The sequence below is a fragment of the Idiotropiscis lumnitzeri genome, chromosome 4 (genome assembly GCF_059441095.1).
Source record: "Idiotropiscis lumnitzeri isolate Australia: NSW breed Sydney's pygmy pipehorse chromosome 4, RoL_Ilum_1.0, whole genome shotgun sequence".
Taxonomy (NCBI): Eukaryota; Metazoa; Chordata; class Actinopteri; order Syngnathiformes; family Syngnathidae; genus Idiotropiscis; species Idiotropiscis lumnitzeri.
In genome coordinates this window covers 16836553-16860791 of record NC_142394.1, presented here as the reverse complement: position 1 = coordinate 16860791, position 24239 = coordinate 16836553, and the positions used below count along the sequence as shown (strand labels likewise).

The window sequence follows — 24239 nt, the reverse complement described above, 5'->3', positions numbered from 1 at the left end:
GTCTGTTTGAATCCGCCCTGCATATTGACTCTGATATTAAGGTCCAATTGTGTCAGTGCATCACGGCCTAATAAGTAAAATGCACGTTGATGTAGAACTTCTTCTACACACACTTTTTATGTTTGTTTTTTTATGTCACGTGATCCTCCGTTGCTACCACAACTCGTCCTGAAAAAGTAATGTTTAAAACAGGACTTTCTGCTTTCTCCTTTTTTCTTCCTTTTGCTCAACACGTTCATGCTTTTTGTGCATAATTTAGGATTTTCTTTTCCATTTTACAAGTTGGCCAATTTAAATTAGGTTGTTTTATTTGAAAAGCCTGTATTTTTTTCTCATTCCTGTTTCTTTGTCTTTCCCTTGGAGTAGTTTATTGGGCATTTCTTGGAGGTCTTCAGTACTCGATTGTGGTCCTGTGGTTATTAGGTCCAAGCTGTAGAAGGTGAAAGGGCCTCCTTTTCCTTCCAAGATCATCATTTGTTTGACTTCCTGTCCTCGTTTCATCACTGTCATTTTTTCTCCTTCTACAGTGAGAACGAGCTGGAGGGTTTTGATTAAGTCTCTTCCCAAAAGGTTGGATGGACATTCTGGAACTACGACTAACCTCTTGCCTCGATATAAACTTCCATCTTCATCTTCTATTGTGAGGGGTTTGGTATAAAACCGTTGCGCTGCCTTTCCTCCTACTCCTATCACCATGACAGCTTTATTTGACAGTTTGGTCCCTGCAGGTAGGGCCTTGATTACTGAACTTTCTGCTCCAGAGTCAACTATAAATTGTTTTGTTGTTTTCTTTGGGCCTAATTGTAGTGTTCTCATTGGTGGGTCCACTGTAGAGGCCATTCCAAACAAAACAGATAAATCTAGAACGACCAGTGGCGATTCTAAGGTTACTTCTTCTTCATCTTCGCTATTGCTGAGCGGCCTCTGCTCAGGTTGTTCTTCGCCCTGTGGCTGGTAACTTACTAGTCACATGTTACCGGTATAGTCTTCCTCTGGTGTGGTCTTCCTGAATGTTTGACGGCAATTTCTGGCAAAGTGTCCTAATTTGCCGCATTTGTAGCAGCTATCATCTCTATTAGAAAACCATCCTCGACCTTGTCCCCTGGCGCCAGAATATCTGCCGCGCTTTCGTCCTCGTCCTCTGTCCCCTTGACCTTGATAGTAGATGGGGGCGGAGGCCGCTGTGGAAAGGCCTTCCATCACGGCAGCCAAAGTGGTTGATGTGTTTCGCTCCTCCTTTTTCTTCTGGATTTCCTCGGCATGGGAGGCATATTCGATGAGCGTGTCAAGGTTTGCAGTTCGCCACCCAACGTGGTGTTTGCAGATGAAGTCTCTGGTGGATTCGTGGATACCATCTAGGAAGGCCGACTTCAAGAGGATTTGGTATGGGCTGTTGTCTGCATTGTCTTCCTGTAGGCCGCAATAGAGCCTGTAAACTCCAGATAACCTTTCCAAATACCGGCGGGCAGATTCCATGTCTTCTTGGTGACATTGTCTGATCTTTGTGTTGTCTGGTTGCTTCTTGAAGATTTTTCTTGCTTCATCAAACATGGCGCGGATTGCGTTTGCGAGCTCGGGTGCTCCAGGCGGGAGAGGCTGGCCTGTGACATCGTAAGGGTTGAAGGCACCTCTGATTCTGCCATATCTATACCCTAAGATCATTCTCATGCATGTTTCAAATTATTTTCCATTCAGGTGGTAGCTATTCATTAGGTCGTGCATATTCTCAATCCATTTCTCCACATCCGCTTCGATTGGTGGGATTGATTGGCAGGCCGCCTTGCATTCATCTTGGGTCCAGGGCCTGTAGACCATGATGGTAGGTTCATGTGGGTGGCCATTTGCATCATTAGTCCCAAAAGCTGGGTTGGCTACGGCCACCATCGGGTAGGCCTCTACACTGGGTAGCGGTGGGTAGAGGTTCGTGGCTTGAAAGACTTATGCTCTTTCAGGATTATTGAGTGATTTTTCCATCGGCTGTGCTTGTGCTCTCTTTTTCTTTTGCTCCCTTGTTCCAGCCGCGGGGGGTCGCTGTGTGGAATCGAATGAGGCAGGAGGGGCCATGTGTGAGGAGCGGGAAGTGTCATTTTTCTCCTCGCTCTCCAGGGGCGGCATCTCATCGTCACTTGGCTCCGTCTCTGGGGCTGTGGCCGCCTGTCTTCCTGCTTGCGCGGCAGTGTGGGTTCGCTCATTGAACAGTGCACTTCCTCTCTTGCCTCTGACTCCGGTCTCGTCATCTTTCCTTTTCTTCATCTGATAAACTTTTTAAACCAGCCTAGGCGTCTGGGTTCAATTTTTTATTTTTCAGAAAACGCACATCAGGCTATTTCTCTCCTTTCTTTTAAGCCTATCCTGTTGTATAAATTATTTAATTTCAAATTTAAATGAATTTATCTCCTCAAATCATCTTTATTAATTTCTTTTGTAAATTTGGGAATTATTTTTCTCAATAAGATCTCGTCACTCATAAGTAGCCTTTTGTTGGTTACTAATTATTAATTCCATTTTATCTTTACTTCATCAATCCTTTTAACACAATTCCAACCACTTTTATCACTCTCCCTGACATTTAGACACACAGACAGACACACAGACATATACACGGGCCCACAAAACGACACACATAGTTCTCAACACTGAACAACTACAAACAACAATAACATGTCAGTAATAACAGCAACACAATCCATCTTTATCTATGGCCCATAATAAGTCCTTCAATTGAACTACTATGTCTCTATTGACCTCTTATTTATGCCAATGGATCCCATATCCACTATTTATTCAATTGAATATTTCCTAAATTTATTTATGCGCAAATTTCTCTATCTCTTTAGAGTTATTCTTTGTCTTGTCTATGGTTAGTAATTTTGGCGGTACTGTATAGTACTTTTATGAGTTTTTAACTAACCTCCGAATTTATATAAAATTTATTTAATTTTCCATTTAACCCAAATTTTTATTTTATTTTATTAAGATCCTATTTTTTTCACATGCGTCCAATCCTTACACTGCAGCATATTCCTGGGTTTTATTTTACTACCTAGTATCCCCATTTTAGAAAATTTGGTCCAGTTTGTCAACACCTAGGGCGTTCTAAAAACTGGTTTCTCATCAGTAGGACAGCAACTCAAATTTCCTGTTTATAACACTTACTGTATTACATGGGATAAAATACCAAATGGTATTTCTAATCCCCAATCACACCATTCACTCACTTTGCATAGTTTTTCGCAAACATTCACAAGCAAAATTATCATTCCACGTCTGACTTTCTTTCTCTGCAAATTCTTTTCTCACTACTTTGCTTACAACTCTTTTTCTACCTTTTGATCCATCTGTGATTGTATGACGTTTGTTACTTTCACTCACCTCACACACACACGCTTTTCGTTCTCACACACACACAGCTGCACAGCGCCACAATTCACGCACACACGTCTCAGTCAAACAAGCAGTCTGCTTACCAAAATAAAAATTCAAATAAAAACCACCGAAAATAATGCCTTATTATTCCCTAAATTTCAATGTGAAATTGTGAGTAGACCTCTAAGTCGTCGATAATTTCTCTATTTATCGACACGAGGAACTTTTAATCGATGCTACCGTGATGTCGGTTTGAACGAGTTACGACCTAATTTCTTCTTTTTGTAACTCCCTAAACAACACGATCGTGGTTTAGACGTACCTCAGAACGTTGTTTTATGCTACCGTGCCCTCCGTAGGGGAGATCCAGCCTCCCGAGAAGTCCAGCTTCCCTTCAGCGCGATGAGTTATGGCCTAATTATTTTTCTATAACTCCTTAGACGAGCACGATCCAGTTTCTTTTCTTTTCGACCGAACTACTGCAAAACGGCCGGCGCACGCTTCCTTACTCACATAAATCACCCCTTACGAATTCCTTATTATTTTAAATTTTAAAATGGTGGCACAAAATAATTTGAAAAACAATACCTGGTTGCTCCTGGGTCAGCCTTGTCCGATCGGCAACCGGCATCCGGGCGGTGCGCCGTCGCAGGAACTTGGAGGCCTCGCTTTCTCAATGTTGAAGCGCTGACGTCAGATTCTATGGCGTCCAAGGATCCGAGACGACGCCCGTCCGAGTGCGGTTGCCCGCATTCTCCACCAAATAAATGTCAGGTTTAAATGCCCATTTTGGGAGGGCTTACTGAAATAATTTACTAAATGTAACGGCCGAAATAAAACGCTAGCTGGATGGCCAGGAGGAACCAGACACCGTTGTTCATTTTCACCGCCGGCGGGGGAAAAGAGTGGGACAGAGAGGCCGCGAGCAGCCTGCTCGCGGCCGCCCCATGCAACTCCTCTCTCTCCTCCTCTCACCGGCTCGGCTTTTATTAGTTTGACTCAAGAATCACATGAAATTAGAATACAATGAAGGTCTGTTTAGCCTAAACTAAATCACCAGAATACAGGAGATTAATTAACAATGGTGGTCTGTTTTAGACTAAACTAATCAGCAGAAGACAGAAAACATCAATAACTAATCATCAGTAACTCTAGCAGGCAGAGAATCACAACTCACAGTGTAAAGGTCAATTTAACTATACACATCATCAGGATACGGTGTCTGTGTGCGTGTGTGCTAAAATAACAAGTAAGTGTCTATGTGTGTGTGTTTAAACATGAATGAGTGTATAAAAACATGATTATAAATACACAAACTGATTAACTATCCTCAGCCCATCTTACAGTCTTTCAAGTGTGTAAATAGATACAGCACTTCTTAATATTTTAATATAAATATTTTTGCGTGCTGCCTTTGTCCACTCCGCTGGTGTAACACTGTAATTTCCTGTTTGCAGGACAAATAAAGGCTTATCCTTTTCTTTTGTACTCGAATTTATGTAATCAGACGTTAACAATAGCTCACCAATCCCAATAAAATTCTCTTCACAATCTTTTAAATGGTTGTAACGTGTGAAAAAAAATACAAACGAGTTGGTTTGCCCCAGACTTCCCCGTAATAAGGACAAAGACATGGTAAAGCTCGATAAAAAGCCAATGATTAAACAAGCTGGAACAAGAGAAAAACGACAGTCATTAAAAGTTTTAGCGTTGACAATGAGAGACCACCTCATCTCTTGTGAAAGATGACCTCAATAAGTGAGTTTGTGTACTTTTGTGACCGCAAAGAGGAAAAGTGTGATTACCAGCAAAGTGGAAACTGAACTTATTGTGACGTAGGGGAGTGGTACACATACCTGCCGTGACCTTTTGTTTAATCTTGCACACAAGAAATACAGCTTATATAAAAAATTTAAACTAATACAAAAACCAAAATGTTAGTGAAGCATTTTTTTTTTTTTAAAACTAACATACCCATGCAAAAAAGTTGAACTAGCAGCATTTGAAAAACAAATGTCATAATGAAATTACGATGAGAGTAAAATACTATTCTGGTTCGGATATTCAACAAACCACCACAATCTGATTTGAATCAAGTTCAACAGTCGTTCTTTCATAATATCCTTCTTTTAAGTAAGATGCACCAACAACGGCGCCGATTCTACGACGTGGCGCGCTACACCAAATTGATGGCATGTACAGACTTTCCGACAGCCCACGTCGGATTGGTGTGTTGAGGTCTTTAAGGAACTCACAGCAGTTCTCACTGAGTTCACATTTTCCTGCTGATGGCGCAGCATCAGGAGCAACTCTGGGGTTTACAGTAGTAGTATCTTGCTCAAGGGCACTTAGTCACAAGAGAAAGAGGATGGAACCCACAACCTCAGGGTTGGGAGTCGACCACTTTACCATATACCGCCCCCAACGTCACTGTATTGTTCTCTTGAAAGATTTAACTTGAAAGGAAGATAATTGTGACAGTTGTTGCCGCTTGTTTTTATCATGCCAATTTTATATATAAAGAAACACTTCAGAAATAGATCATCCTTTTGAGCATGCGACTCACCGCTGTGCAACATATGAGTCGCCGAAGTGGGTAGTTAGAAATTGAATTGGTTGTTGATGCTAAAATTCATTGATTATAATTTTCTTCCATTTTTGAAGCAATTCTTAATTCCTTTAAGTACTCAGTATAGTTAGTGGCATCAGAATCAGAAATCCCTTTATTATCATTGTACTCAAGTGTGCAACGAGATACTGATAATTTATTTTTCCTCACGCAAAGCATTGGGAAAGAAATTGGTCGGTGTGCATTCCAGATTTTATTAAGAGTGAGTGATTGGGTGTGAGTGTGTTTGGTATACATGTGTTAGTGTATCATGTTGTGGATGAATTTTCAATCATTATTTTCGTTTCATTTTATGTATCAAAAGGACCATCTTGAAAACAAGAATGCATCTCAAAGCTTTAAAGCAATAAAACAATAAGGTAGAATAAGGCCATAATGTTCAGTTCTTATGTAAATGTTTGCTGTCTTGATGCAATAAAATGGTTTGTAACCATTTAATAAGCCACCTTTGATGGCTGAGGCATGTTTTTTATGCGCCGTGCGAGATCTTCTCACCTGTTGTTGCAATGCAGTCAAAGCCCACAAAGGCGTAGAAGCATGTTGCCGCCCCAGCCAGGGTGCCGCTGAAGCCGTAGGGGAAAAAGCCACCAACCCCAAAGTCGCTTGTGAGATTGGCGGCCGTGCTCAGGTTACTGCACAACAGAGAAGAGCGCATTATCTCATCAGCGGGTTTAATGTCCTGTAATCTGAAAGGCCATAACGCCTTATCTGCCACTGAGAGGATGCTTCACGCACCCAAACACAGACAGCGCTGTTTGTTGGAACTCTTACTTGGCTTGCGCTGTGGCGTTGAGCAAATCGTCCTCACTGATTTGCCAGTTAGCGATGTCGCCTTTGATGAAGCCAGAGATGGCGACAAAGACCAGAACCACGATGTTGACCCCTGTGAAGACCTTGTTGATTGAGGTTGACTCTTTCACCCCAAATGACAGCAAGCCTTCAGAGGAAACGCATTAAGAGGAGGTTGCATTAGATTAGACACGTCTGATGCTTTTTTTTTTTCAGATTGCTAAGTGCGGTGTAAAAAATGGTTGTGAAATTTACAATGAAACTCCAAACGGGGAAAAAAAGGCAAAAACTGGAACAGTGTTTAATTTATAGTAGAATTTTGTACTTTTACTTAACCACTCACAGTCATGAATGTATTTTTTCAAAGTACACATTTGTTAAAAGAATCATATTCCTCTTTAGAATTGTCCAATAACTGTAGTCTTTACGTTGTAAAACTTTCATAGAAAAAAAGAAGTCAAAATATCAAAATTACTCATAAAATTAATTATTTAAATGTCCTAAAATAATGCATTCATTATCATCACGTGTCACATGTGTTGTCAGTTGATATTAGTTGAAGGTGATCTGTTCTCTTTGAATGTGAAGACAAATTGTCGTGTTAGCTTGCGAATCAGTGCATGAGATAAGAAGCGGAATGACAAAAGCAAACAAGCGTCAAAGAAAAAGGCATTATCTTACGAGTTGTATGACGATGAGAGTTGTGGGCAAGTTTGCTATGTCATTTCATTCATTTTTTTGTAATATTTAACATTTTTTTTAGACTGTAAAATATACAGGGCATTCCGTGAAGATGACTAAATTTTACTAGATTTTTAACAGAAATATTCTGGCAATGCAGGCGCTAGATCTTTGGGGTAAAAATCCTTTTTTTATTTGTCTAACAGTGTAATAAAGCAAAATTACCAGATAGAAGCATAATGAGAAAAGCAGCAAAAACATCTGGATAGGGTGCCAACCCCGGAAGGCCCATTGCTGCATTCTCTTCCAAATATTTGGACATGACGCCGCCGATGAGGTCATCAAACGTCCCACTCCATGCAAGCGCAACACTGGACGTCCCTGAGCAGAAAATGAGAGGAAAAATGCAATAAACCAAGTCACCATGTAACTGCAGTCATAAAGTCAGAAAATACACATATCTGCTGGCATCCGCTAAACTTTTGACTTTGGAGGTTTATGGTCTTATTTACATGGCAGTACGACCAGATTATACAAATGTGAATCATCTTTGAAGAATCCGCTTCTACAGCAGGTGGAAGGTCACATGATGCCCCATATGGATGGTCGATCATTTATGTTCTGTCTCTCTAATTATGTTAAAAAACATTTAAAAAATGCATTTTCCCATGAAGACTAAATTTCAGTTTATAAAAGATGCAGTGAGCTTACCAATGACATAAGAGAGAAGCAGATTCCACCCGGTGATAAAAGCCAGCAGCTCCCCGACTGTCACATAGCTGTAAAGGTACGCCGAGCCTGTCTTAGGAACTCTGGAACCAAACTCCGCGTAGCACAATCCGGCGAATATGGATGCCAGGGCAGCGATGAAGAAAGCGATGATGATGCTGGGCCCGGCCGACTCTCTGGCCACTTCTCCGGAGAGGACGTAGACGCCGGCTCCGAGGGTACTGCCCACACCAAGCGCCACCAGGTCCAAAGTGGTCAGGCATCGGTTAAAGGTGGACTTCTCCCCATCGGGCTCCAGAGGTTTCGTCCGGGACAGGCTCATGAAGAACGACTTCACCCCGGTGCGCGCCATGCTTCGGCTATGAGTAGTAAAGATGATGGAATTGGAGATGAAGACGCAGGTGGAGGTGCAGCCGGATACCTTGGAAGAAGAGCGGGAATGAAGGAAAGAAGTCAAAGACAAGGAATAGGAGTAGGAAGGGCGGGTCATTCAACATGTCAATGAATAATTGTCGGGGCAGCCCTCAAGTAGGCCGCACATGCTTCAAAACATAATATTAATATATAAGATCAACAGAATACTATTCATGCAGCACTCTAAACTACATTTGCTATTTGAAATGGATGCCTTACTAACCTCTTAGTCACTCAATTCCCTTAAAGATTTTGAAAAAACTATTTATCCAAAGTTTTGCATTGGTATTATGCCGTAATAACAACATTTTTTTCTTCCAGAATACATTTACAAAGATAGGAACGATTTATTGAAACTAATGTACATGCATTTTAATTCCTAATCATAAAGCCACATCTACCAGAGGTGTTTTAAAGAGTCCATTTATAATAGTCATCTTTAATTCACCTTAATCCAATTATTACTTTATGATGCCAGTGTTTGGTTATATAATTGCCACGCACGTAAAAACAGCCGCACCTGAACAATTTGCAGCATCCTTCAGACTTTTATGACAGTATTGAGTCACTGATTATTTGGATACCTATTAACAATCCAGTATACTGTATTATCACCTCACTGCAGCAGGATCACGTCAGAAGATAACTGCAACTGGATTCGCGATAATGGTATTAATCACAACCATAAAAAAATAAAGACATTAAATTATACAGAGACAAGTGGTGAATTGCAAAAGTAAAAGAAAGTCAATGTCATTTTTTTTTTTTTAGCGTATCCTTCTATTCTCATGTAACGCATAAAAGCATGCTTTCCCAAAATGATGTCACCAAAAACAATGCAAGTAACACTAACTATCATCTTGACTGGCGTTTGTGTGCTCCTATTGAGGATGTTGATGCTCAAAGGTGTGACGCTTACCAAGTAATGACCCTGGGAGTTAATAAAATACAAGAGGACAAAGCAGTCATGGTGCAGGCTGCACAATTTCTCCTATGAGAGGTCGCTTTCACCACCTCATCTACTACCAGAGGGAATTCAGCCCCCCTAATCCCTCCCGGCATCCACCTCAGCAGGCTTGAGGCGAATGGGGGGCAGCCCGTGTGTACCTTTCAGTCTACCTTTGACCAAACATAACACTTGGCCTTGCTCGCTGCTACGCTATCTCTTCCACACGCGAGAGATAACAGGATTATTATCAACATCAACTGCACATGTGATGTCCAGCTAAATCATCACTTTTATATCACATTAAGATTAAGATTACCGGTGACATCTTGATCACATTCACAAATATAAATGAAATCCGATTTAATTCATTACCAAATGAGATTCTTATTCTAAAAAACATGCATGATCTTTTACTGTACCTTGTTTGTTGTCCCACGAGGAGTGGCCAGTGGCAGGCAGCTGTATCAGTGCTGCTGACTGGGATGAAGGGAACATGATTTTTTTTTACTGCAATATATACAAGAGTGGCCTGCGAGACCCTCCCACTCAATGGAATTACTCACAAAGTAGCCTTTCTTGCTCCCTTGTTTGGATCATAATGTGCTCATTCTTGCAACGACACAGCTGTGAAAGTGAACAAAATATCCCAGTGAGAATCTCCCAAAAGCTTTTGTGTTGAATTATATTGTTTTATACATTTTCCACATTTGAAACGTAATTCTGTGCAATACAATGCTCTCAAATTGCACAGTCTGAGTACTTTTAAAATGAACTCTGTGTCTTAATCACTTAATTATAGGTGATGTTCCACAGTGTTTGTCTTTTGACATTTTTATTCCTGACAGGACAATAACAACAAATGCAATGCTCAATCGAAGCAGAGGAGGTCAGTATAGAGCAGCATAGTGGGCCACCAGTTGAACACCTCCTACCTTCATTGAAAAGCTACGACTAGTGTTTTGTCCGAGAAGAATAATGAATTTCATGTTTGATCATAACAGGATGTGTTTAAACCGATTATGTAGTATACACTGGTTCTCCAATAAAATCTGATGAAATTTTATTTTTAACATGAAACCGTTAAGTTTCTAAACAATAAATTTAAACGACTAACAGACTAACAAAACACATTTGTCCACTGACTTCTCAGGCTTCAAGGCTATTAATGATGTCAATCTACTGTGGTATAACCACAACATGAATTGATGAATCTGAAGGCGGTGAAAATGTTTACTCGCCTCCTATTACATATTCACAACAAACTGATGGATGATGGTAACAAATATTGTTACTGTAAAAAGGGGATTGGTAAGAAAATGCTTGCAATATCTGTACGTTATTTATTACGTATGGCAATTTGATTTTTCCCCCTAAATTTGAGCAAGAATCATGAAACACGACACACTCGATTTCCCTTTGCGGGCCACATAAAGTGATATGTCTGGCTTGACTTTGCATTGATTACCGAGATCAAAGCTACTACAGGCATAAACCTTCAAGAAACGGCAATTGCCGATGCCTGTAATGTTTTTATGCCTATAACTATACATTCACAATTGGTACACAAGGTTTTATAACGAGATGTTAACTGGAAAATAAACTCAAACTATTCCAAAGTAAAACAACTCACCCTCTGAGAAACCAATGAATGAGGAAGTTGTTTGCACATCAATGCTGTCACCTAGTGGCATTGTATAGCAATGTATGGGGGAAAAGTTGGCTAGAAAAAAACCACCCTGAAGGGACGATTGGAACAGCACAAGCTTATTTGACTTAAATGTTAACATCTAACTGAAATTAAAAGTTTTGTTCGAAAGTGACAGAATATCTTAAATGTCCTTAAATGCGTCTTAAAGTTCATTGTCTGGGGAGAAAACTTAATAAAATCAACATGCTAAACGGTCGTTGCGTGCCCATTTACGCAAAAACTGTGCGTAAAAAGCTGCGTAAAGTGTGCGCAATGCGCGCGGGCGTCAGATTCGTGTCTTCTTCACTGCTTCCCCGCGGCCGCGCGCACGTACGGAGGAGCCCGTGCGTGCGAGCGCCGCAGTCTTTGCGTCACAGGGAGGACACGTAACGGTCCGCAAAGGTTGGGCCAGCCTGCACAATTTTCGCCCGAAACTCCGTTCATTTGAACAGGTAATCTCTCTTGTTTTATCTACTTTTTCCGAGTGAAAATATATAACGAAACGTGGATTCTGCCAATTCTTTATTTATACATATTTGCAAACGCAGCCATTTGTGCGTGTTTGAGAAAAAGATTTGGAAAAACTAATCTGTCGTCTTGGAGGTGAAGTGGAAGTTTTAGAACTACTTTGTTGGAGCCTAAAGATTTGGGTACATTAAAGGGCGTGGCTTTGTACGTACGGCAGAGGCCCAGACCGTTAGACTGCACTCTATTACTATTTTTGGTAAGACACACTCATGCCTTAAACAAACAGTGCTGCACATGAAAACTAATAGGATCTCTGTCTTCCAAAGATATATAAAGTTGGCCTCCCCCACAGTTGATCTTATCCTTACTTATTGATAATCAACCAGTATTCACGGATGAAAATAACATTTATTTAATGTGTTGAAAGATCTTCTCTGATGTAAATTAGTTGCAAAAGAGAGTGAGAGATTATCATTGTGTTCTAAATATTTTTGCAGCATTAGATTTAGGGAATAATCCTTTACAGTAGGTGTGCAGGAACGAAGTGAATAGACAATGAGATTAGATTCCCTCTAAGAGTAGGGGTTGGCCCAGTGCACAGGGTGACTCTACATGTTACCGTTGGAGTAAAGTGGCAGGGAATGACACTTTTAACTGCAGCGCTATCATCTCGTTTTCATTGCAGGCCCCAAACTATTGACCTCCGCACTGTGCATTCACTGACGACCAAATCCAAAGATGGTAAGCGGACCTTTGTCTCACATTTGTCATTGTATTGTGGATTAGATCACAGCTGGCTATATGGACGGCTTTTATGTTATATGAATGTAGGTGGGTTTTGTTTTTCCTACCAAACATGACCAGTAACCTTCACACCCGAGAGTCAGTTTTTTTTTTTTTAATGTAGCTTGTTTGCAGAATTTTTTTTAATCTCAGTACGATGCAGTGTAGAATGACAAATCGAAGGCAATCAAAATGGAGCAGTTTACATATAGCTCATCAGAGAGTTCGAGTAAAACTGCTCAACGAAAACTTTCTTTGATCCAGCCTCTTCCATGTAAGGCCCACTTTGAGGATTTTGTTCAAAGTTCGTTGCCATGGGTCTGTGTAGTGGCTCCGTTGCCATGACAGTGAAACTGTCCAGCTGTCGAGGGTGAATGTGCAGTGGAAAGCTAACAGCCCTAAAACAGCATTGATCTGTATAGCAGCTGCTGCATTGAATGCTCAGTTTTCCTGCAGCCCACAATGACTTGGCATATATCTTTGCAGCTTCAGTGGCTCAAAATCATGGCCATGAGGGACAACTTTGATTGGGACTTGTTGCAAAATGCTGGCTTTTATTCATTACATTTGAAAAAGACCCGAACAGAGGAAGCTGCTTTGTGTGTAATCTGACTCCTTGCTACATACCCACTGTCCCACCCCTTCGTCCTTGCACCAGCCACACACACAGACCTACGCATACGCACACACACACACACGCACACACACGCACACACAAATTCTCCGTGAATTGGAGGGTCAAACAGCTGCAAGTGGTCAATCGGCAAATACACAAAAACTTCTCGCCGAAAGATTGCTTTGGTTGTGAGTAAATACAATTGAATCGGGTGTAAATAAATAAATAAATAAATAAATTAAAGAAAAGCTGGCTACAACTGATTTGGAATTTCATTGCCAGAATTCCCAAAGTATGTATGTGTGTGATTAATATTACTATGCATATGCAGTAGGTGTTCAGCATTTTGTCAGCGAAACACTGAATTTGCATGTATGTTAATGAAGCAAAATTAAATACCTTTTATATGTATACAGGCAGGGGTCTTCAATCCTGTTCCCCAGGGGCCGGTGTCCTGCCTGTTTTCCATCTCTTCTTGCTGCAACACACCTGATTCAAAGGATCATTATCTAGCTTCTGCAGACCTTGCTGGTTATCTGATCATTTGAATCAGGTGTGTTGCAGCAGGGAGAGATGGAAAGCAGGCAGGATACCGGCCCTCGAGGAACAAGAATGTATAAGGAAAGGTCATGCAAAATACTTGCCACTTAAACCTTCTGATTAGAATCTGTAATAACATTCTGTAGAATAAATTTTTTAATGTAATTTTTTTATTTCTTTTTTTTTTTATCAATTTATTTTAATTATTTGTCAATCATGTATCCGTCTTTTTATTACAGTAATGCCATATAAATAATTAAAAGTGCAACATGATAGTGTAATCTAATGAGAACAGCCCTGCGTTGTGCTGGAAATTAACTTGCTCTTTGTTTTCAGGTGTTCAGAGGCACGATAACAGATGCGTCCGATTTTAATCCCACCGCCGATGGCGAGGCGCTTTACAATGCAATGAAAGGCATGGGTGAGTGTCTGAAAACTGCACGTATGATATTATTCAGCAATTTCTTTAGTCTCTGATTCTCACGTGGATGATTCGCTCCCCAGGCAGTGACAAGGAAGCCATCTTGGATCTGATCACCTCCCGAAGTAACGCTCAGAGACAGGAAATCATTGCAGCGTACAAGTGTACCTTTGGAAAGGTACATCACATATTTTTTTAGACAAAACTCTCAAAATTTGATATATTTGGCTTTTGGTGTTAAATTCCGAGATGTACTTAGAATCCGTACAGGTAAACTTAAATTGAACTTCTTAAAAGTGAAAAAAGTCAAAAATTTGACTTTTTACAAATGGTCATCATCTTGTGTTTAAATTTCTACGCACAACTTTGACTAAATTCGAAACCTGACCTCATGATTCGCTCCCACACAGTTTTTGAGGTTTCTGATTTTTCTTCACTTCAAAGGTCAATTTAAGTTCACTTGTAAAGGTTATACTTTATTTTAGGCTCATGCTGAAATTTCACCTTGAAGCTGAATACTGTATCCCAAACTTAGTGTTTGAGCTTTTCAGAATATCATTTCATGTTATTTTGCAGGATCTTATTGAGGATCTGAAATATGAGCTGACGGGTAAATTTGAGCGCCTCATTGTGAGCCTGATGAGAACACCGCCCTACCATGATGCCAAGGAAATAAAAGATGCACTCAAAGTAAGACACTTAACCACGTCAGGGAAGTTCAGTTCTATTTGTTGAATATCATACTTGTTGACGCTGTCATTAGGGAGCGGGAACAAATGAAAGGAGCTTGATTGAAATTTTGGCATCAAGAAACAACAAACAAATGCATGACATGGTGCAAGCATACAAGGATGGTGAGACTTTTTTTGTCCATTATTAATACACAACACTAAGAGTGTAATTTATTTTAATTATTTTTTTTTTTTTTACAACTTTACTTTTATGTTAGCCTATGGTCGAAGCATGGAGGAGGACGTGATAGGCGACACGTCTGGTCACTTTAAGAAGATGCTGGTTGTTTTACTTCAGGTCAGTTATCCGGTGATTTGAGGTGGTCCGCAATATGACTTTGTGGCTTCCTGGTGAACTTGTTTTCCTGGTTTCAGGGGACCAGAGATGAGTCGGGAGTTGTGAATGCAGATCTGGTGGAGCAAGATGCACAAGTGAGAAACTGAACTTGGTTATGGACATGAAGAGCGTCCATAACCAAGAAAATCATCTGCGTTCAATCCTATTGACAATGGGAATTCCTTTACACTTGATCTTTAAAGCTTGGGAACATGCACCTTTATTTATGACCTACTGTAGTGAAGTGTCATTGTAATCCTCCAATCTCTTTTCTCACTTTTCTCAACAAAAGGACCTTTATGCTGCTGGGGAAGAGCAGTGGGGGACAGACGAGGCCAAATTCATTATGATACTGGGAAACCGCAGTGTGACCCACCTCCGCATGGGTGAGTGCACGCCAAGGGGAATTAACATGCAAGTGTGGCATTTACACATTTCTAGTGTGACCCCCATAGAAGTGTGATTTTGACTAAAAGTGAATTTCAGACTCTTGTGAAGTAAAGTGCTACAGAGAAAAGATGGATGGATAGTTGATCTATTTTTTTATAGTGTCACACGATAAATTCAGTGATTAAAAAGTGCACAACATAAAAAGAGGAAATTATGAAGCCACATGTTTTTTTTGCATGATTGTTGTAATCTTATTTATGATTTACAGACTTAAGTTCACGCCACACTTGTTTAGTAGAATTTTGTGAAGTTGTCGTATTGAACGTTTAAGAGACAGCAAGTTAGCTCTAATTCAAGTAGATAATCTGTTGTTCATGTTATTTCATTTACATTTATTTTAATGTAAACTTAGACTATATGAGCATAAGATTTATGTATAAAATAAAGTGATATTTAATTTTTTTTGTCATTCAGATTAGTTATTGCTTTTGTTTGTTAGAAAAATACTTGGGTGGTGGAACTTGAAAAAATTATTGCATATTAAATTGCAATATTAACGAAAGAAATTGCGGTTTGATTATTTTTCCAACATTGTTCAAGCCCTAATTTCAACATGGAATACAAATAAATATACATGTATTAATCATAAGAACACTGCATTTGTACAATTTGGGTATACTACTGCAATTCATTATGTCATTTCACAACACGGTAAATAATATTGTGCTTTTGCTAATATCTCTATGGCATAATTAGACTGACTGCCGTGACATTTCAACATCCCTCTTGAAATGACATGGGATACCTCACAAATAATGAAATGCTAACTTGAGACGATGCCAAATCAATAAAGAAACGTGTGTGTTAATTTGGTTGCGTTTGTCCGAACCTAACATACCTTGGATAATAATCCCATTTTGTACTTTCTTGTCCTGGTAGTTTTTGATGCATATGAGAAGATTGCAGAGAAATCCATTGAGCAGAGCATCAAGAGCGAGCTGTCTGGGGACTTTGAGAGATTGATGCTTGCTGTTGGTAAGGCTCTGATCTTTGGCATCCAACTTCAGATGTTATCATATAAAAAAACTTGTTCATGAACAATGTTGGGAGTAATACAATTACAAAAACTATTCACTGTTGGTAAGCCATTAGCTGCTAAAGAAATGGTTTTTTTTTTAAATTATTTGATATTGTCTGAGTAGGAGTAGGGTTGATAGTGAGTTTTCTTCTTCTAAGCAACTGACTTGTTTTTTATTGTAATCTGTAACTCCGCAAAAATATTGTTTGATTTTGTGAAGAAAGTGTGAAATGCTAAAGAAAAGTAGGCCTATATCTTGCTTTGGCATTATTGTCTTATATCAGAGCGTTGATGTATTAAATGTCCTTCAGGAGAATTCTGAGGTTCTTTTGGCGAGAGTAACTAGTGCACAAGTCGTGTTGCAACAATACAGCTTTTAAATGGTACATTTGTAGCTAATTACTCTCAAAATACAGCAACGATTATGAAACATACAGTAGTACCTTTAGGAAGTAAACAACTTTCTTTTTGTCCTCCAGTCCAGTGCATACGGAGTGTTCCCATGTTTTTTGCCAAACGCCTTTACAAGGCAATGAAGGTAAATATAAATGTCTGCCCGTTCCAGTTAAAAATCAGGGGTCAACTTTGCATTAGTAAAGCACCAGGAAAGCCAAACAATCATCACAAACTCTGCTTTATTTCCAGGGTCTCGGTACAGATGACAACACATTGATAAGGATCATGATTTGTCGCTCTGAACTAGACATGTTGGATATTCGAGAGTGCTTCAGGCTCGGATATGAAAAGTCACTTTACAACATGATCAAGGTAATAGCAAAGCGGAAGAGCCTGTCTGCGAATGAGCACGTCCATCACTGATATGTGCTTGCTGCCAACAGGACGACACATCAGGCGATTACAAGAGGACTCTGTTGAATCTATGCGGAGGGGATGATGAGTAAGTATTATTTTAAATTACAGTTGCAACCTGATGAGGGTGGTAGAGCGCAATCCCAGAGGAGGACCATGACAACTTAATTGAGCTTCATTTCTTTGAATCAGTGTCAAAGTCCATGTGAAAGTGGTTCAAATGAGGTTCCAAGTGTGCTCAGTGTGCTGTGTTGTGTCAAACCGATCGTTGCAGTTTAGCTGGAGAATTCTTCCCTGAAGCAGCTCAGATAGCCTACAAGATGTGGGAAATAAGTTCCATGACCAAAGTCAAGGTTTGGCCCCCTTTTGTGAGACAATTACAGTTGGCTTTGCATGGTTTGCCATGGCTGTGATATGCAAACCTTGCAATCATCTCGTTATTGCGAGAAAAACAAATCACGGTAATGCATGCCTTGTGAAAAGATAGGCTGCGATAGTCAGTTGATTACAATTATGTTTTCACATTAATGCTCTCTTGCTTTGCTTTGCCTTGAAGGTCAAATGTAAAAAAAAAAAATCCACATTTGGCTTGACACTAACAAGAATGGCTTTCAGGCCCCCCATTTTATTGTTTCCTGTGTCATGGTCTCTAACCTCGAACCAAGATTTCACGTGTTCCAAAGCTGTTAATTAAAGAGCTGTTGCAGATTGTCAAAATCTTCTCATCAAATAGCATGTGACCAACGTGCAATTTGTATGCGTGGTTGCCATTTTAACACTTCTTTGTCAAGATAAAGAATTAACCCTTGTCCTGCAACCTCACAATGTGTTTGTTAAACCCGAATCTAATTTGTGCATTTTTACAATTCCAATACCAGCTGAGGCCAACAGTTGTCCCCTCAACCAATTTTGACCCTGCTGCTGATGCGCAGGCTTTAAGAAAAGCCATGAAAGGATTTGGTATGGAACTTTGTCATTCCTTTTAAAACATTTCTTAAATATTTACAGAAAGATAACATTGCTGCATTGTTGTTGTGTGCTACAGGAACTGATGAAGATGCAATTATTGACATAGTTGCACGCAGAAGCAACGCACAGAGGCAAGAGATCAGACAGACCTTCAAATCTCTTCTCGGGAGGGTATGAAATGATTACAAACATATGACATTGGGTGTTTTTTGTTTTACCATATAAACTGTAAAAAAAAACGTGTGAATTGGTTGCAGGATCTGATGAAGGACCTGAAGTCTGAACTGTCAAAGAACTTGGAGAGACTGATCATTGGTCTCATGTTGACCCCAGCTGAGTTTGATGCCAAAATGATGAAGAAAGCCATAGAGGTAATATTTAAATGTATTTGCTTAAGCCCCGGATAAAGGCAGCTCAACAATTTATCAAACATTTTGTAGGGTATGCAAGAACATATTGAAGTTGTTTTATGCGTGAAGGGCATAGAAAAGGTTGAGAATACTGTTATAAACAGTATATTACACGCATATATACATGGAGGGCCATGCATTTGCAACCTGGGCATTCAGTCCGGATCTACCCAGTTTAATAAACTTTTTGTAATCCTATCCTTATACTAAATGATCTATGCTGTGCAAAAATGGAAATACAACTGCTCATCTGGGGCCATTCTGAATCGCTATTTCTCTAGTAACAGGACAATAACATACAGTAAATTATCTACAATACATCACCACCAGAGATGCTGATTATTAAAGATAATGTGCACAGACAACAAGTGATGTGTTTTGAATGTCAAGGTTGGCTCAAAACAGTTTCCCTGAGCAACCAAAATGAGGACAAAAAAGCTTAATGCCATCAAGCGCCTGTGAGGACTAATTTGATGTCTGATATGTTAAACAGTCCCATTGCTTATATTGTTTGATTTACATTGGCCAGCACTACTGATTCGCAAGGCCTTGTGTAGATTACATTAACATGGAAATAGAAGGAATCGGAAGTCTGACTCCACAAAAAAAAAAAAAAATACAACAGCCACATGTACCGGAAGCAGTGCAGCCATGATAAAAGCAACAAACTCAAGATAATAGATTATTGGGTGCTAATTATTGTAATTTAATGAAACAAAAATATAATTCAAGTTAAAAAAAAAAATGTCAGTGCCAGGGAACACCAAAGTTTCTGTGGAAAACATTGCACACATTAATCTTTCAAGTCATAAGGAGTACCATAGAGAAACACTAGGGGGCGACATAACTCAGAAACTCTGGTGTGATTCCTGCTACTCCGTTCTGCCCAAATGTACCATTATTGGCCAAATTGCTCGAGTGCATGGAATTTCTTGTCACAGCATGACCCAGTGACGTGACTGCATTCCTCAATTAGGCCAAGTATTGACGTAAAACTCAGACTGACTTAACACTGTCATTCCTGACGAGACACATTGTCCATTGTGAGTGTTTCCGGGCTCATCCACAGGGCGCTGGCACCGATGAACATGCGCTGATTGAGATCCTGGTCACCAGAAACAATGAGGAAATACAAGCCATGAACGCTGCCTATCAAGAAGGTGAGCTTGTTGGCGGCAATGGGGACATACATCTTTGTTTTGAGATCATTTCAAGTGCAATGTACACTAAATCCTCACGTGTATTTCACAGCCTATAAGCAATCTTTAGAGGCAGCGATTCAATCTGACACGTCAGGTCACTTCTGCCGAATCCTGGTTTCTCTTGTGCAGGTAATGTTTTATTAATATCCTCTCACTCAAGCCTGTTATAAATCATTATGCTTTGCATTACATATGTTGAGACACAGCACAATGTGATGGAAACAACAATATGACAATTTCCTGTAAAGCTGAAAATCTTTAACAAGCATGGGGGAGCTGGACCACAAACCCAGCTGAATTTTGAAGTATAATAAAACCTGGAATGGTCCCTAACCTATCACATGATGCATATCCACAACCGGACAATTCAGAGACTTGAAGTAACCTAAAACGAATGTTTTTCAAATGTGAGAGGAAGCCAAGGGAAACATGCAAACTCCGCACAGAAAGGTCAGAGCTGAGTTCGAGAGATGGTTGCTTATCGCTACCCACCCGTACTAGTAGTGGTAATTCCCTTTTAAAAATGAGAAAAGATTTCACAATGTCAAAAAGCTCAAGAAAATCATTATCGTAAACAAATTAGGGCAGTGAGATGCCTCAGCAGATCTTCATGACATCATTTCCATGATGTTAGAGCACCATCTTATTTAAAATTGCAAAATATTTTTAGCCATTAAAAGTTATGAGAACCAATAGGAATAAGAAGTCACCGATCCTGAATGACAGGAACATTATGTTCTTTCTGGCGAAATGGTGATGCGGCAAATATCTGTTGTCTTGCAAAACAATATTGTGTGATTACACAATTATAGTAATCCTACGTTTTTTTTCCCCTGTTAATTAGGACTGGAAACTCCCGCTAAAAAACCTCAAAGTAGAGGTTGACTTAAAAAAAAAGAAATTACTATATTTTTTATTTATTATATATTATATATTATATTTGATTTTTTTTGGGGGGGGGGGATTAAATTTATCACCATTCCGAGCCCCCCTGACATGGTTCCCAACCTTCTAAATATTTGTTACACAACAAATTGAACTCTGAAAATGCTAAATATATATCAAGCGGCTGGCTTTGAGAGCAACGTGATCTACAAGCCCGGCAGCGGGCGATTATGAGGGAACGTTGGCTGATAACTACGTTAAAGTTTTAATTTCTATCCTAAAATTATCTTGCGTTAATCCCGCGTTGCATTTTAGCCAAAGGTCCAATCCTGGCAGATGAATGCACTTTTAAACCCTTGTAGTTGTTGCGCAAATTCGAAAGTTCCTGTCATTACTTTTCCTCTGGTCGCTTTTGTTTCTTCTTCGTTGTCGTCGTCTTGTCTCTTAGCTCTTTGTTTCAACCCACAAAGAAGAAGCACTGTAGCGGGAAGTAATCATGGCTTAACTTTTGCTTTGCACAATAACATAAGGCCAGTTTTGGATCGAATGTAATGCGTGATTCTAGTTAAGTTGTTTTTAGAAAAACTTTAAGAAACACTTAAACATTTTCTTTGCCGATGTTCGTCGTCCTTGTGCCAAGCTTGCTCGGTGAGAATGCCATGACGCGAACATGATCTGCTCTCGGCATATTGTATGAGTGTCCGTGGGTGTGTAAAAAAGCCTCAATTCATCTCCAAAACAACGCGTATTTCCACAATATGGCTATATTTATTCTGTCCTTTTTTTCTTTTGATTGATATTTTGGGAAAATCCACGAAACACTGAAGCTGCGAAAAGTGAATTTTCTGTATTCCTTTTCACCCACCTCAGGGTGCAAGAGAAGATGGCCCTGCAGATTCTGAAAGAGCAAATACAGACGCCCAGGTGAGTAAAGGTTTTGTATGAAACGGATCTAGAAAGCTAAAAATTTGCAAAGTTGATCATTTGTACCTTTTACTCTGCTTCTTATCAACAGGAACTTGCGGAAGCATGTAATGCTGATTCTGATGACAGGGTCATGAAGTTCATGAGTATTTTGTGCACCAGGAGCTTTTCTCATCTGAGGAAAGGTAAACTGCCCCAAATTTGCTATGTCGTCTAATCTACTGAATGTCGTCAGTGATCTATGAGTGCAAATTCGCCATAACTTGATCACTGACCTTGTTACCCTTCTCAGTTTTCCAGGAGTTTGTCCGGTTCTCCAATAAGGACATCGAACAGATCATCAAGAAGGCAATGTCGGGAGATGTGAAAAATGCCTTTTTTGCCATAGGTAATGGAAGACATTGAAATGCAAAGCAACAAACTGGTCAGTACTTTACAGCAACACCTCCATTTGGGAATTCACCACAACTTGCTTTCTCTTTCCTTTGCAGTCCGCAGTGTGAAAAACCAGCCTTCTTATTTTGCGGACAGGTTGTACAAAGCCATGAAGGTATGCACATTGCATTGATGATGATACCTCTCATGCGCTTGAAAGCGAAAGAAGACGGTAAAAAAAATTTAGTTGGTGAACATTCTTAGAAAACAAAAATATTAGGCCATCTGGTCACCGTCACTACAGAAAGTGAAATGGAACAATATACTATGGGGTCAGACTCCCATTTTCAGAGTTTCCTCATTGTGTTGAGGTCAGGACTTCTTTAACAAATTCTTTTGCACCATTCTCAGGAAAATGATGGAAATAGTGTTCATTGAAGGAGCGCTAAGAGGTCTACCGCAAATCAATTCCAATGAAACGTTCTTGTCATCAAAGTTGCTATCTGTTCTGTTATAACCGTTTGTGTGCAGGGTCTCGGTACAGATGACAGAGCGTTGATCCGCATCATGGTGTCCCGTAGCGAGATTGACCTTTTCAACATTCGTAAGGAGTTCAAAGAAACGCAGGACACCTCCCTGCATGAATTCATCAAGGTAGAGACGATGATCGTAAGTCTGCATCCATGTCCACTAACATCCTGCCTGCTTTTTGTTTGTTTTCGTCCATTTGTTCTGTTGCATCGTGCGAGAGTATGTTGCACAGTCGTCTTCTGCTAAGGCGATGGAGCCGCGGTAACCTATAGCTTCCTTGCGGTGGACTGTGGGTCTGTGGCTTCTGCACAGCTGTTCAGGAATTTCCCTTGCATGCGCAACTTCCTTTCTATATCTGTTGCATGATTGGCTGACGGCTCTACAGACAGGAAGTACCCAGGAACATATCTATAATAACTTCCATGTTAAATGGCTGTGACAATAATACAAATGAATAAATGCATTGCCTCATATTGGTTTTGCAAAAATATTTTCCACTTACGAAACCACTTCCGGATTCTGCCCAGTATTAAGTTCAAGTGTGAGTGGTTACGGTGGCTCTCAATTCACGACATACTGCAAACACATGCCTATTAAAATGAGTCAGTGGCTTGACTTAATAGACGGTGCTTGGTTAGATTTTGATGGCTGACTGTAAGTATGAAATAAAATAAGAATTTGATTGGTTTTATTATAGCACAAAAAACGTGGCATATGAACAGGGGTGTGTGGACTTTTTATATACCCTGTATATACCGTAATGCCTTATTGTAGTTTATTAATTTTACAAAGGCTAAAAATATTAAAAAGGAATGCGGAACATTTTCAAGTCTAATGAAGTTCATATAAATACAAAACAAAGAAATGTTGAGTATTTATTGTGAGCATTTAGGGTTTTTGCGCTTTTTATACCAGTTTTTTTTGTTTTTTTTCAATGGTTTGATTATCTTTAGTTTTGTATGGTGGGACAGATGAAATGCCATGACAACAATGAGTTTATAACCATAGAACAGAAATACAGTTTTATTCGAATAAAGTGTTTGTTTTTTTAAATCATTTAATTGCGTTAGTTACCACAAACAACACCGCCGCCCTTTTAATGTTTCTAACTGAATTTCGTGACTGTTGCCTTGTTGTGTAAACTATATGTCCGCCTTCACTCCGCATCAAATATAACTGTTGTCTCTGTGTGAGTCGTCATTATACGGTGAATATTTTTCATTTCACTTTTTTTTTTTCTGTACACAGGGTGACACTTCAGGCGATTATCGCAAAACCCTGCTGGTGCTATGTGGAGGGGAGGATTAAAGATGGCACTTCTCCACGTCATCACTTTCACAGGCTTAAAATATCATGGCCTGCCACCACATCACAAGTGAAAACGTGGATTGTCAATATCTGTTGTCAGCACACAATACTGTTGCTACACGTCCGCCAAACTGTATGTCCACATCTTTCAAGGTAGCTCCTGCAGAACATTGCATTTCTTTTTCTTTTCTTTTTTAATTCATAGAGCCAAGGTAAG

General features: G+C 39.8%; 2 protein-coding genes across 3 annotated transcripts in view; one reads left to right on the top strand and one right to left on the bottom strand.

Moving 5' to 3' along the window:
• LOC148338340 (cationic amino acid transporter 2-like) overlaps nucleotides 1-13580 on the bottom strand; it is a 20836-nt gene extending 7256 nt beyond the window's left edge. The window contains exons 1-7 of the mRNA XM_088292385.1: nucleotides 13511-13580; nucleotides 10121-10181; nucleotides 9977-10034; nucleotides 8177-8615; nucleotides 7691-7846; nucleotides 6767-6932; nucleotides 6491-6627 (exon numbers count right to left, since the gene is read on the bottom strand). Coding sequence (XP_088148511.1) covers nucleotides 6491-6627; nucleotides 6767-6932; nucleotides 7691-7846; nucleotides 8177-8546 — 829 coding nt within the window. The 5' untranslated portion in view covers nucleotides 8547-8615; nucleotides 9977-10034; nucleotides 10121-10181; nucleotides 13511-13580. The remainder of the gene's footprint in view (nucleotides 1-6490; nucleotides 6628-6766; nucleotides 6933-7690; nucleotides 7847-8176; nucleotides 8616-9976; nucleotides 10035-10120; nucleotides 10182-13510) is intronic.
• anxa6 (annexin A6) lies at nucleotides 11568-24239 on the top strand. 2 transcript variants are annotated; one of them, XM_088292384.1, is made up of 25 exons: nucleotides 11568-11696; nucleotides 12398-12453; nucleotides 13988-14072; nucleotides 14156-14250; nucleotides 14649-14762; nucleotides 14836-14926; nucleotides 15022-15101; nucleotides 15179-15235; nucleotides 15433-15526; nucleotides 16470-16565; nucleotides 17088-17146; nucleotides 17254-17376; nucleotides 17448-17506; nucleotides 17693-17771; nucleotides 18297-18378; nucleotides 18464-18558; nucleotides 18645-18758; nucleotides 19867-19957; nucleotides 20049-20128; nucleotides 21755-21808; nucleotides 21900-21993; nucleotides 22101-22196; nucleotides 22300-22358; nucleotides 22715-22837; nucleotides 23963-24239. In XM_088292384.1, exons 2-25 carry the CDS (start codon nucleotides 12451-12453, stop codon nucleotides 24020-24022), a joined length of 1983 nt encoding a protein of 660 aa, XP_088148510.1. In that variant the 5' UTR covers nucleotides 11568-11696; nucleotides 12398-12450; the 3' UTR covers nucleotides 24023-24239. The 2 variants fall into 2 exon arrangements, with proteins under 2 accessions (XP_088148510.1, XP_088148509.1); XM_088292383.1 differs by having other exon boundaries at nucleotides 22715-22852.

Excerpts from the sequence above, each read along its gene's own strand:
- anxa6 (XM_088292383.1), top strand. Across the intron at positions 18,759-19,866 it reads TGATGAAGAAAGCCATAGAG|GGCGCTGGCACCGATGAACA; the intron begins GTAATATTTAAA and ends GCTCATCCACAG. Across the intron at positions 21,809-21,899 it reads GAGCAAATACAGACGCCCAG|GAACTTGCGGAAGCATGTAA; the intron begins GTGAGTAAAGGT and ends TCTTATCAACAG.